General features: G+C 35.2%; 1 protein-coding gene across 1 annotated transcript; it reads left to right on the top strand.

Moving 5' to 3' along the window:
• The first annotated feature begins 509 nt into the window (after window positions 1-509).
• Window positions 510-14,378, top strand: LOC116145935. The gene is given in 7 exon segments (XM_031431362.1): window positions 510-1,548; window positions 10,884-11,269; window positions 11,645-11,891; window positions 12,339-12,963; window positions 13,079-13,863; window positions 14,017-14,151; window positions 14,206-14,378. Coding segments are annotated over 7 exon segments (3,390 nt in total).
• Window positions 14,379-14,698: the final 320 nt, after the last annotated feature.

The raw sequence follows: 14,698 nt of genomic DNA, 5'->3' as shown, positions 1-14,698 counted from the left end.
TGTTGAATTAGTTTCCTTTATTCTGCTCTAGTTTCCTTTTTATTTTGTTCTAGTTTCCCTTTATTTTTGTTCTAGTGATTGTTTCAAGCATATACAAGGTTGTTTTGTGTCTTTTGCCTTCTTAATCATTTAGCGTCAATTCCAGTGATTTCTTTCACATGTCTTTTGCTTCCTTTTAGAGTTTTCTTATTTTCTTGGTTCTTTAGAGTCATCTTGGGTCTTTCTTTTTGTTCACTGTTTGCCTCAACTAAGTTTTTAAAGTTCTGATTTTTGAGATTGTCACCATGTAACCGGTTGCTTCTTGAGATTTGTTAAATTCTTTGATTCTGTTAAGAACATAAAGGGGGCTGGCTTGGCTTTGAGTGGTGAAAGGCAAGAGAGATCATCATCAAGAAAAAGCTAACATAGTGTGAAACACGAGTGATAACAATCTAATTTGAGTGCAAACATGTGAGGGAGTGTGTGAGGAACAACACCTTTTATTTTATTTAATTTTACAGGTTGAAACCATGAGTAAGGAAGGAGGAGAACCACAAGAGGTCGACATGAAATTCTTCATCAAGGCTGTTAATGACCAATTTAAATTACTGAATGCGAGGTTGAATGATTTGGAGTCTTCTTCCGGTTCTAAATCACATAGAAGACATGAGTTCGACGAAGAAGACGAAGCTGATTCCAAAGTGGAAAGAACAAGTTATAAACGGGCCAAGAAGGTTGACTCCAAAGGAGATAACAATATAGGCAGTATAAAGATGGCAATTCTGACTTTTCAAGGAAAGAATGATCCTGAGCTATACTTGGAGTGGGAAAGAAAGGTCGAGCACGTATTTGATTGTCATAATTATTCCGAAGAGAAGAAAGTAAAGCTAGCAACCATGGAGTTTACAGATTATGCAGGTATATGGTGGGATCAATTGGTGATCAATAGGCACAGGAATGGTGAGAGGCCTATTCGGTCATGGGAATAGATGAAGTTGGTGATGCGCAAGAGATTTATACCTAGCCATTACTATAGAGATTTGTATAGGAAGTTGCAAGGGCTTGTTCAAGGTTCCATGAGTGTAGAGGATTATTATAAGGAGATGGAAATCGCCATGATTAGAGCAAACATAGAGGAAGATAGAAAAGCAACAATGGCTACATTCATTGCCGGATTGAACAAGGAGATTACTAACGTGGTTGAGTTGCAACATTACGTAGAGATGGAGGAGCTACTGCACAAAGCCGTTAAAGTGGATAAGCAAATCAAGTCCAAGAGATTCAGATCTGGTTCGTCCTCTAGCTCTCCATGGAGATCAAATTGGAAGGACAACAAAGCTGCCTTCAGAACAAAAGAAGAAGCAAAGTCGAAGAATTCGGTTTCTGTTCCTAAAGGTAAACCCGAAACTAAATCTCTTACTAAGTCACGTGATATTAAGTGTTTTAGGTGTCAAGGATTCGGACATATTGCTTCCGAATGCCCAAACAAAAAGGTTATGGTTGTACGGGCAAATGGAGAAGTCAAAAGTGCTAGCTCAATTGACGATGAGATGCCACCATTGGAGGATTGTTCTGATGTTGAAATGGAAGAACCTGTGCATGGTGATTTACTTGTTACAAGGAGATCCCTGAGTATACCACCTAAGGATGAAGGAGATGAGAAGCAACGTGAGCATATTTTTCACATAAGATGCCACGTGAAGGATAAGGTATGTACGTTGATTATTGATAGTGGGAGTTGTTAGTAAACAGTCCCATATACGCAGCGGAAATAAAAACAAATAATTCAGGGATCGTTTACATGAGCCAAGATCAAGGGTATAATTTTACAATTTTATCATAATAAGACTCTGCATAAATATTAAACATGAGTTAAGAAAAGCAAACGCACGTTGGAGGCTCCACCAAATTTGTTAACAAATGTTTTGCTACCGATCCAAGTGTAGGATCGAACCCACGTAGTCCACACGAAGACAATCTCAAAAGAACCAAAAAGGGATTTGCTAGATCCTCTTTGGCTTCAAGATTCAAAAGAAAAACAATCAATTGAAATTGATTTTGGCTAAAAGGTGTTACTGTCGTGGGAGTCAAAAGAGAGGGGATGTGTGTGTGTTTTTCCAAAGAAAAATCACACACTTTTCTTTTTATATTAAAAACAATTTGCCCTAATCCCATACGGAATAGGCTTGGGCTCCAACCCAAACGCCCCATGTTGCCAAACACTCCCAATTTGATTTATTTTATTTTCCATCATTATCTCAATTAAAATCAATTAATATATATATTTAAATATATATTAACATTTAACAAAAATGATAATATATTTAAATATGTGCGAACACACATTTAAATATAATTTCACTTATTTAATTTTTCTAACAAATTAAATAAGGGCTACGACCTCAGCAAATTTAATTGCACTGTAAAATTACCAAAATACCCTTTCGCCTTAAAAGACGAAAACACCCTTCTTTCTTCTTGGATCTTAAATTATCTTCTATGTGTGTGACTCATGGGCTCCTCATCATATCAGCAGTGTATAGTATCGCGATTAACACCAATTAATTGTCTCACTAATACACAGACCAAGATTGGCCCCTAGCAAGGCATCATGGCCACCCGATAGATTCGGATTCAGCAAAGTAGCTACCTGTCAACGATATGGTTACCNCCCAATTTTCCATTGTTAATTGCATGCATTGTACTAGTTTTCAGTAGGTGTTACACATGACGAGGGTATCAAGTGTTTCAAATCTTGATAGTGAGAAACCTATGAGCACATAAGGTGGCCATTCTAGAAACGTCCGTAGCCCCAGTATTATTCTAAAGTAAAGGCATAGATAATACGGTAAGGCTATCATAGTGTTGAACGACCCTGTCAAAAGGCAGTGGCTGATCTCACTTATCAAGGTTGTTTAGTGACAACCTGGTGCAACACATGGGTGCTTGCTGTAGGCAAGTTCACTAGACTGACCCACCAGAGGATTTCATATGGATGGTAACCTTAGTGTCTATGGAAAAAATCCTCTAACGAATGGTGGTGCATGTGATCCTTAGACTTGAGATCACCAAAGCACCTTGTGCATCGATTGGTGTAGTTTGACAGTGGCCTAACGCAGTTCTATTCAGAGTTGTCAATATGGTGGTGATTGGCTGCATTAAGGAGTGTATCAAGACTATGGTGGATAGACAGAGGATTCATCACTCCCGGGTAAGTGAGAAGTTATCTCACGGTACAATTCAGTAAATGGCAATGATACTAAAACTATGGCCACAGTGGGATTGAGCTATTGCTCTATCCAGTTAATAATACAGGTCATTGGTCTAGTAACTGAATACATAATATCGAGAGTAACCGAGATTGACACTATTTTTATGCCACAGTCTCATCGAGATAACGGATGATGAAAGGATCGGATTGTACAGTAACCATATCGTTGACAGGTAGCTGCTTCGCTGAATCCGAATCTATCGGGTGACCATGATGCCTTACTAGGGGTCAATCTTAGTTTGTGTGTAGTGAGACTATTAATTGGTGTTAATCGCGATACTAAACACTACCCGTATGATGAGAAGCCTACGAGTCAATACACATAGAAGATAATTTAAGAACCAGTTTAGAAGAAGGGTGTTTTCGTCTTTTTAGGCAAAAGGGTATTTTGATAATTTCACAGTACAATTAAATTTGCTGAGGTCGTAGCCTTTATTTAATTTGATGTTAAAATTAAATAAGTGAGATTACGTTTAAATATGTGTTCGCATATATTTAAATAAATTATCATTATTGTTAAATGTTAATATATATATATATATATATATATATATTAATTGAATTTAATTGAGATAATGATAAATTAAAATTAAAATATCTTAAAAAGGATGTTTGGATACAAAGGGTGTTTGGGTTGGAGCCCAAGCCCATTCCATGATAAAATAGGTTATAAGTGCACACTTTGTGAAATAAATTATTTTTTCATTTCAGTGATATTAAACTAAAGTTCCAGCCCCTTTAACTTTCTCTCACGCCAGTTTTGCTTTTTGCTAAAAATCAAATATACTTTGATTTCTTTTTGGTTCTTAAAGGCTAAAAAGGATCTAATAAATCCTTCTCTAGTTCCTTGAGGTTATCTTCGTGTAGACTACATCGGTTCGATCATACACTTGGATCGGTAACAAAATACGTTCAGAGACAAGTTGGAGGAGCCTCCAAACGTACGTATAATTTCTTAAACTCTAAACTAAAATCTGCAGATTCTTATTTAATATATGAACCGTAAATTTATACCTTGATCTTGGTTCTAAGGAACGATCCATGTTGTAAATGTTTTTGTTTTTCTGCTGCCATGATTGATCGTTTCCCAACATGTCTTACTGCAGATTCTAGAACTGAAAAGATGAATTAGATATCTAAAACCTTAATGTTATTTCTATTTTTAACACACATTTGTTACATATTGAAGCAATTAACATGTTTTTTACCCAGCATCAGAATATATTCCAAGTCTTAAACCCCTTGCATGAACATAATCTGCAAGGGCCTTGATTCCTGAAGGAAAGGTGGACGACTTCGCCACTGAATTAACCCTCCGGTGTCTTTCCGCTTCTGTCCAACAGTCATCTGCTTTTCCAGAACTTACTAAATCTAAAATGTGTAACATACTTTTTTGACGATTTCCAAGTTCGAAATGGGAGAAAAATGAAAAAGTTAATTTCTAGATGCATACCAATGATTACATATTTGTATCCAAGTGCCGCCAAACCAGTTGCAACAAGACATCAGCTGTTCTCAGAAATCAAATACACTTGAAAAGGTCAATTTTATTGAAAATGAAAGCTGTTTAAACAATACGGTCTGCTGAATTAAGTCCATTAATATTCTTTCTGTCCATTTCTATGCTGAAGCTAGCTTGTAAATATGGTAAAAATTTTACTATAAAGTCGCATAACTTGATTGGATATTTTGATTTAACATGAATTTGTCTTTCTCAGTGTTTTTTTCAAACAGAACTCTTGAAGTCTAAAAAGTTGTTTCAAAGTGGGTGTCAATAGACCTTTTAATGGTCTCTTTCAAACAATCCAAAAGTACGACTTATTCATAACCTTATAAGCAAGTTCCCAGGCCATTTCTAGTTGAGTGAAACACGGTTTCAATTTATCAACCACAAAATTTGTTCGAAAAATCTCTTAGCTACTGTCAAACAAGGCATTCAGGCTTAAACCCTCGTAATAAGAAGAGACAAAACAACAATTTATAAAAGACGCGGGGATTAATTTGTGTCACCACATGATATTCAAAGTCAAATCATAAGAGATACATATAAACAAAGAAAAACATCTATTCTCTGCATTTACGCGGCCTATTAGAAGGTAATTAATGTATGAGTCATCAAGAAAACAACTTAATCAAATAAATGAGACTCAAATAGTCAATTTGTTGAACTAGTAGAAAATTACAAAAGCTCTCTTTTGATTGATTCAACAAATCTGCAAAAGGGTTTTCTGTTGATGTTACAGTCAAGAAAAACAAAAGGTGAAGAAGAGAAAGGGTACCAGTAGTCTTCACAATATTCTCATCTGCATTGATCATGATTCCAGCTGTTCCACCTGCATAAAAAAAAATAAAAAAATAAATAAAAAAGCAACCCAGTTTATAATTAATTTAAAAAATTCATAATCACTTTTGAAAAAGCAAGATAATTATAATAATGATACAGGGTGGTTGAATCACCGTACTGGTGGAGTTTGTAAAATCCTACTATAAATACATTTTAAGATAAGATTCTAAAAATGTGTTTGGTATATTATTAAAAAATATTTTCTAAAAATATTTAGATTATGTTTTAACTCCTTACATTTGTTTATTTAGCTAAACACCCCCTATAACAAAGTTTATAAATTAACAAAAACACCCACACCCACCCAATCGACTTTCAGCAACCAACCACCACTACCGGATGATGGTCATCAATCGTTCGAATGCGAATGACCGACTGGATCTAGTCATTCATGTGTCAATCTTGCCTTTTTTGGCAAGATCCACCGTGAAACTAGTTGGAAAATGTCAAATCTACAACCAGAAATTGGTCATCAATGATGGCTAAGATTTGGTCATCGTCAACGGCCAAATCTGATAGAAAAAAGGCAAGATCAGTGCACAATTAGCCAGATCCAGCAGGTCGTGTACTATTCCGAAGATTTTTGACCACCGTCTAGCGGTGGTGGCCGGCTACCAACAAAAAGTTGGGTGGATCGGGGTTTTTTTTTTAATTTTAAAATTTTTATTGAGAAAAGTAATTGTTAAATGTTTTGAGTTAATAAAATATGATTGGATTTTGAAAAATATTAAAACAAACACATTTTTCATTTTTTAGGATAGGATGAAGAAATATGATAGGATGAGAATAACTAAACAAGCGGAGCCACAATCCCGTTGCTGCGTATGTTCACAGCATGAGTCACATTGCTGATGCACATAGTAATTAAAACAAGAAAAAAAATAACAAAGAGAGAAAAAACTGTAAACCCCATGTTCATATGTTCAAAAGCAGCCAAAAAAAAAAAGAGGGAAGGAGATATTAGATATATGATCATCTTTGAGATCTAAATAGCTAACTCAAATGAACAAGAAACAGTTTTAGTGGATGTATGAATTGTTGGTGTCATTTTTTACATATGGTAAACGTAAACTATGTTGAGATAAACTTCAACAGTTTATTGAAATGCCCACCTATTGAATCATTTCAGATAGATTTTTTTTTTTGGTTGAACATGATAAAAGATTAATTTAAAGTCTGAAATGGATCATTAACCTAGTCATATATAATTGAATCAGTCATTTCTAAACCACTTAAGAGATAAGGGTATCAAGAAGAATATATTAAAGTTGTGATCTAATCAATTTTTTGATCTCAAGTAATGTTTGTCAATCTATATTAATTATAAGTAATATAATATCAAACCACAAAATTCTATCATTAATACAACGTAGATACATCAATTGTCACATTAGTTAGGATCCCATTTTATATACATAATATTACTGTTATGGATTATGATTTCAGGTAACTAATACAGTTTGATAAATTGTTTTATTTTTGTTATGTGGACAGCTGAAGGAGAAGGCCAGACAGATATTAAACAAGAATAAGGGTAGCTGTCGGTGGAAGAATACAATCCTGATAGATAGATTTTGCATTCGGTGAGTGTGGGGACTTGCATCTTTAATACTATCTTCTTCTCTGTTTCACTTGAACCAAGTACAACAGTAACACAAAAACCCACATGACATGAGCAGGAACTTCTCTGAATATAAATTAAAGTGTTACCTAACACTGAAAGTCACAACCAATTAAACTTCATTGTAGTTGCATATCAATATTTCCATTTATACCAAATCATTATATAGACACCTAAACTATGGAGATCAGAAACTTGCAATTCATTTATTATTAAGAGAGAAGATGAAGTGTCAGTTTCCATTGCAGGAAACTTAAGGTCAACTTGCGACAGAAAAATTTCTTCTATGGTCCCATGGCGGGCGGCCGTAGTTTCTGTTCCTTTCTCTGCGTGTCGGTGGTGGTCATCGTCGTGGTCCAATCTCTACTTTTTATAATATTGTATAATTTGTTCCTCCACCGTCTTTCTCTTCTAGTCTTGCCCTCCACTTCCCTTTATATTAGAAATCTACAAAAACAAATTATGCTTATTCAACTAATATGCATGATTCTCATTCCTTGTGATATGCAGTCAGGCCAATAACAAACTTGAAAAACTTCTTGAGCTTAACCTCATAACTTCCATTATTTTTCTTCTTAATCATCTTTTAGACCTTTTGAAAGAATAATTTAACACGGATTCAATAATCAAGACTCAAGAGACTTGAATTCGTGGATCACGGGGTGTACAGCGTACAGTAAAAATGTGAAATTGGAAAATCAAGATGAAGAATAATAGACGACTTTCAAAATTAAATTAAAGAATCTTTTTCAATCTTATGTTGGTCTCATTGTAATTTCAATGTTTGCAAAAATCTAGATTTTCACTCTAGTATTAACGGCACGCACTTCCAAAAATAACTTTTAAAATATTTTGAATATTAAATAATACTATATATATAAATTATTCATACAAACTTAGTCATACAAACTAACATGTTTTAATGTGATTAGATAATTTCAAATTTGAGATGATTTAAACAAATTAGAATAGACGATGTGTCAAATAAATAGATTGTCATATTAATTTGTAGGAAATAATTTGTATAATTACTTTATATATATAATGGAGATCAAGGTGCTGACCAAGTTGATGTTCCCAAATATTCTCAAGATCCTTTGCAAGGAATTGGTGGTCTAATGACTAAGGCAAAGATAAAGAGGATGAAAGAGGCTTTGCAAAGCTTGATCATGGAAGTACAATACAAAGAGGTTGTACTAGAAGACTCTAAGACTAAATTCAAATATTTAAAAGCTTCACCAAAGATGATCTATTATATTTTTATGCAAGGGGTAGATTCGGAATATCAAGTTGGATGTAAGGATTAATTTAAGAATTAATTTTCGTTTATTTAATCTTGAGCTTTTTTTTTTATGTTTTAATTATTATTAGATTCTTTAGTCTTTTATTTATTTAAGGTTTATTTAGGCCCAATTCGCTTGTACTTAAGCCCAACCCATTTTTCAATTAGCTAGGGTTTTCTTTTAGGGTTTATTTCTTATAAAAAAGGGCAACCATGTTATTTTTTGGGGAACATATTATTATCAATTGAAGTTTATTTCAGAAAGCTATTTGTTTTGCCTTCTTGTGTTCTTGATTGAATGCTTGAATCTTGACTTATCAAAGGAAGTGATCAACCTATGTGGCGTCTCAAGATTAGGGTTTTAAGGACTTAGTTTCCTTAGGGTTCTAGTTCGATCATCCTCAACACGTTCCTAGCAAACCAACTTGTTCCTATTCCATCATTTGGTATCAGAGCCAGGGTTGCTAGAAACAGGTTATTTATCTCCAACACTCTTTGTTTGCGTTCTTGATTCAAAAAAAAAAAAAAAAAAATTGAATTCGTCTTTTCATAGTTCTTCTACGTTTCTTTGAATTTCGTTTCGTAGTTGTCTTTGGATTTCGTTTTGTAGTTCTCTTTTAATTCTTCCTTTTTTTTTAATTTTTCTTGTGCTTTATTTTCTGTGTTCAATCCATCTTTGTTCTTCAAAAAAAAAAAAAAAAAAAAAAACAAAGTGGCAATTTCGAGTTGTTAAGTTTCCCATTCTTGTTCTCTTTGCTAAGTATCCTATTTTTGTTGAATTAAGTTTCCAATTCTTGTTTTTCTTGCTTGAGTTTCTTATTCTTGTTGAATTAGTTTCATTTATTCTATTCTAGTTTCCTTTTTATTTTGTTCTAGTTTCCTTTTATTTTTGTTCTAGTGATTGTTTCAAGCATATACAAGGTTGTTTTGTGTCTTTTGCTTTCTTAATAATTTAGCGTCAATTCTAGTGATTTCTTTCACATGCCTTTTGCTTCCTTTTAGAGTTTTCTTATTTTTCTTGGTTCTTTAGAGTCATCTTGGGTCTTTCTTTCTGTTCACCGTTTGCCTCAACTAAGTTTTTAAAGTTCTAATTTTTTAGATTGTCACCATCTAACCGATTGCTTCTTGAGATTTGTTGAATTCTTTGATTCTGTTAAGAACATAAAGGGGGCTGGCTTGGCTTTGAGTGGTAAAAGGCAAGAGAGATCATCATCAAGAAAAAGCTAACACAGTATGAAACACGAGTGATAACAATCTGATATGAGTGCAAACATGTGAGGGAATGAGTGAGGAACAATACCTTTTATTTTATTTAATTTTACTGGTTGAAACCATGAGTAAGGAAGGAGGAGAACCACAAGAGGTCAACATGAAATTCTTCATCAAGGTTGTTAATGACCAATTTAAATTGCTGATGTGAGGTTGAATGATTTGGAGTCCTCTTCCGGTTCTAAATCACATAGAAGACATGAGTTCGAGGAAGAAGATGAAAATGATTCCGAAGTGGAGAGAACAAGTTATAAACGGGCCAAGATGGCTGACTCCAAAAGAGATAACAATATAGGCAGTATACAGATGGCAAATCTTACTTTTTAAGGAAAGAATGATCCTGAGCTATACTTGGAGTGGGAAAAAAAGGTTGAGCATGTATTTGATTGTCATAATTACTCCGAGGAGAAGAAAGTAAAGCTACTAGCCGTGGAGTTTATAGATTATGCAAGTATATGGTGGGATCAATTGGCGATCAATAGGTGCAAAAATGGTGAGAGGCATATTCGGTCATGGGAAGAGATGAAGTTGGTGATACGCAAGAGATTTATACCTAGCCATTACTATGGAGATTTGTATAGGAAGTTGCAAGGGCTGGTTCAAGGTTCCATGAGTGTAGAGGATTATTATAAGGAGATGGAAATCGCCATAATTAGAGCAAACATAGAGGAAGACAGAGAAGCAACAATGGCTAGATTCACTGCCGGATTGAACAAGAAGATTGCTGACGTGGTTGAGTTGCAACATTACGTAGAGATGGAGGAGCTACTGCACAAAGCCGTTAAAGTGGAGAAGCAAATCAAGTCCAAGAGGTTCAGATCTGGTTCGTCCTCTAGCTCTTCATAGAGATCAAATTGGAAGGACAACAAAGTTGTCTTCCGAACAAAAGAAGAAGCAAAGTCGAAGTATTCGGTTGCTGTTCCTAAAGGTAAACCCAAAACTAAAACTCTTACTAAGTCACATGATATTAAGTGTTTTAGGTGCCAAGGATTAAGACATATTGCTTCCGAATGCCCAAACAAAAAGGTTATGGTTGTACAGGCAAATGGAGAAGTCAAAAGTGCTTGTTCAAGTGACGATGAGATGCCACCATTGGCGGATTGTTCTGATGTTGAAGTAGAAGAACCTGTGCATGGTGATTTACTTGTTACAAGGAGAGCCCTGAGTATACAGCCTAAGGATGAAGGAGATGAGGAGCAATGTGAGCATATTTTTCATACAAGATGCCACGTGAAGGATAAGGTTTGTATGTTGATTATTGATAGTGGGAGTTGTACTAATGTTGCTCATACTTTGTTGGTAGAAAAGTTGAATTTGAAGTGGAAGAAGCATCCTAAACCGTACAAGCTACAATGGCTGAATGACTGTGGAGAAGTGAAGGTAAATAAGCAAGTTCGGGTTCCTTTTTCAATTGGCAAGTATGAGGATGAGGTTTTTTGTGATGTAGCACCAATGTATGCTGGTCATATATTGCTTGGCCGATCGTGCCAGTTTGATAGGAGGGTGTCGCATGATGGGTACAAAAATCATTATTCTTTTGTAATGAACAACTGAAAAGTTGTATTAGCCCCTCTCAAACCTTTGCAAGCTTATGAGGACCAGATTAGGATAACAAGAGAGTGCAAAATGAGAGAGAAACAACAGTGTGAGCAAGAGGAAAATAGAAAGAGAGCAAGTGAGGTCGAGAGGAAAAATGGAGAAAAAAGTGAGCAAAAAGGAGAGAAAAATAAAAGATTGAGTGTACTTGCTGAAAAACATGAGGTTAAAAGTGTAATGATGGCGAGGCAACAAGTACTTGTACTTATGTACAAGGATGTTTATTTTTCTACTAATGACCTTAAGTCATCTTTCCCCAGTATTGTCGTGTCTTTATTGTAGGAATTTGAGGACCTATTTCCTAAGGAGACTCCCTATGGATTACCTCCTCTAAGAGGAATTGAGCATCAAATAGACTTCATACCTAGTTTCGCCATACCAAATCGACCTGCTTATAGAGCTAATCCTGAGAAAATAAAGGAGATACAAAGGCAAGTGGATGAGTTGTTGCAAAAGGGATTTGTAAGTGAGAGTTTCAGCCCATGTTCGGTTCCTATCCTCTTAGTCCCAAAGAAAGATGGAACATGGCGCATGTGTGTGGATTGCCGAGCTATTAACAAGATAACGATAAAGTATAGACATCCTATCCCCAGATTAGATGATATGCTTGATGAATTGCATGGCTCTCAATTGTTTTCTAAAATTGATTTAAAGAATTGCTATTATCATATTCGCATGAAAGAGGGAGATGAATGGAAAACTGCATTTAAAACTAAATATGGATTGTATGAGCGGTTAGTAATGCCTTTCAGTTTAACTAATGCATCTAGTACATTCTTGAGGTTAATGAATCATGTCTTGCGTGCTTTCATGAGAAAATTTGTGGTAGTTTACTTTGATGATATTTTAGTTTATAGCAAAAATTTGGATGAACATGTGAAACACTTGCATGCTGTGTTTAGTGTGTTGAGGAAGCACCAATTGTATGCTAATCTTAAGAAATGCACGTTTTGCATGGAATCTGTTGTGTTTCTTGGATTTGTTGTTAGTTCGCAGGGTATTAGTGTTGATGAAGAAAAGGTAAGGGCAATAAGGGACTGGCCTACACCTAAGAATGCGAACGAGGTGAGAAGTTTCCATGGTTTAGCAAGTTTTTATCGAAGGTTTATTAAAGATTTTAGTTCTATTGCTGCACCTTTGAATGAACTTGTTAAAAAGACTGTTGTTTTTAAGTGGGATGATGAGCATGACCGGGCTTTCAAAACTTTGAAAGATAAGCTAACTAATGTACCTTTGTTGTGTTTGCCTAACTTTGATAAAGCTTTTGAGATAGAATGTGATGCATCCGAGATTGGAATAGGAGCTGTTTTGATGTAGGATTCTAAACCAATTGCTTATTTTAGTGAAAAGCTAAGTGGGGCAGCTTTGAATTATCCTACTTACGACAAGGAGCCTTATGCATTAGTGAGAACTCTTCAAACATGGCAGCATTACTTGTGGCAGAGGGAATTCATCATTCATTCCGATCATGAGAGCTTGAAGTTCTTGAAGACCCAAGGTAAGCTTAATAAAAGACGTGCTAAGTGGTTGGAGTTCATAGAAACGTTTCCTTATGTAATCAAATACAAGCATGGGAAGGAAAACGTTGTGGCTGATGCATTGTCTACTTACTTCATTGCAAACTAAATTAGTTGGTTTTGAATTGCTTAAGGATTTGTATGCCAATGATTCTAATTTCAGCCAAGTATGGAATGCATGTGATAAGTGTGCATTTAGTGATTTTCATAGGCATGAAGGATTTCTATTCAAGAAAGATAAATTATGTGTGCCTATTTGTTCTGTTCGTGAGTTGCTTGTTAGGGAAAGTCATGGGGGAGGTTTGATGGGTCACTTTGGTGTTCTAAAGACTTTAGATATATTAAGTGAGCATTTTTATTGGCCTAATATGAAGCATGATGTGCAATCTGTTTGTGATAAGTGCATTGCATGTAGGCAAGCAAAATCTAAAGTTAGACCGCATGGCTTGTATACCCCTTTACTTGTACCTAATCAACTTTGGATTGATATATCTATGGATTTTGATTTAGGATTACCAAGGACTAAAATTGGTAAGGATAGCATATTTGTTGTTGTTGATAAGTTTAGTAAAATGGCTCATTTTATTGCATGTTCTAAAACAAACGACGCAACACATATTGCTGATTTGTTCTTTAAAGAAGTGGTTCATTTGCATGGGTTGCCTAAGACAATTGTTAGTGATAGAGATGTTAAGTTCCCAAGTCATTTTTGGCGCATTTTATGGAATAAATTAGGAACCAAACTGTTATTTTCTATTGTTGCACATCCTCAAACGAATGGTCAAACCGAAGTAGTTAAGAGGACACTCACTACTTTGTTGTGTGCTATCATTCAAAAGAACTTAAGGTAGCGGGAGAAGTGTTTGCCACATATTGAGTTTGCATATAATAGGACTGTTCATTCTACTTCTTCATTTTCTCCTTTTGAAATTGTTTATGACTTTAATCCTTTAACACTTTTGGATATTTTACCTTTGCCTACTAATGAGCATGCTAATCTTGATGGTAAGAAAAAGGCAGATTTTGTGAAGGATTTACATGCCAGAGTTCGGGCCAACATTGAAAGGAAGAATGAGCAATGTGCTAAGCAAGCCAATAAGGGGCCTTTGAAGGTTGTCTTCCAACCTGGAGATTGGGTTTGGGTGCACAAGCGTAAGGAGAGGTTTCCCACACAAAGGAAATCAAAATTGCAGCCTCGAGGAGATGGACCTTTTCAAATCTTAGAGCGGATCAATGATAATGCCTACAAGCTAGATTTGCCAAGCGACTATGGTAATGTTAGTGCAACTTTTAATGTTGCTAATTTATCTTTGTTTGATGTAGGAGATTCGAGGACGAATCCTTTCGAAGAGGAGGGGAATAATGGAGATCGAGGTGCTGACCAAGTTGATGTTCCCAAATATTCTCAAGATCCTTTGCAAGGAATTAGCGGTCCAATGACTAGGGTAAAGACAAAGAGGATGAAAGAGGCTTTGCAAGGCTTGATCATGGAAGTGTAATAGAAAGAGGTTGTACTAGAAGACTCTAAGACTAAATTTGAAGATTTCAAAGCTTCACCAAGGACGATCTATTATCTTTTTATGCAAGGGGTAGATTTGGAAGATCAAGTTGGATGCAAGGATTAATTTAGGAATTAATTTTCGTTTATTTAATCTTAGGCTTTTTTTTATGTTTTAATTATCATTAGATTCTTTAGTCTTTTATTTATTTAAAGTTTATTTAAGCCCAATTCGCTTGTACTTAAGCCCAACCCATGTTTCAATTAGCTAGGGTTTTCTTTTAAGGTTTGTTGCTTATTAAAAGGGGCAGCCATGTTATT

The sequence above is a fragment of the Pistacia vera genome, unplaced genomic scaffold (genome assembly GCF_008641045.1).
Source record: "Pistacia vera cultivar Batoury unplaced genomic scaffold, PisVer_v2 Contig47, whole genome shotgun sequence".
Taxonomy (NCBI): Eukaryota; Viridiplantae; Streptophyta; class Magnoliopsida; order Sapindales; family Anacardiaceae; genus Pistacia; species Pistacia vera.
The sequence above is the reverse complement of the archived record's forward strand: the minus strand, read 5'-3'. Positions and strand labels throughout refer to the sequence as shown.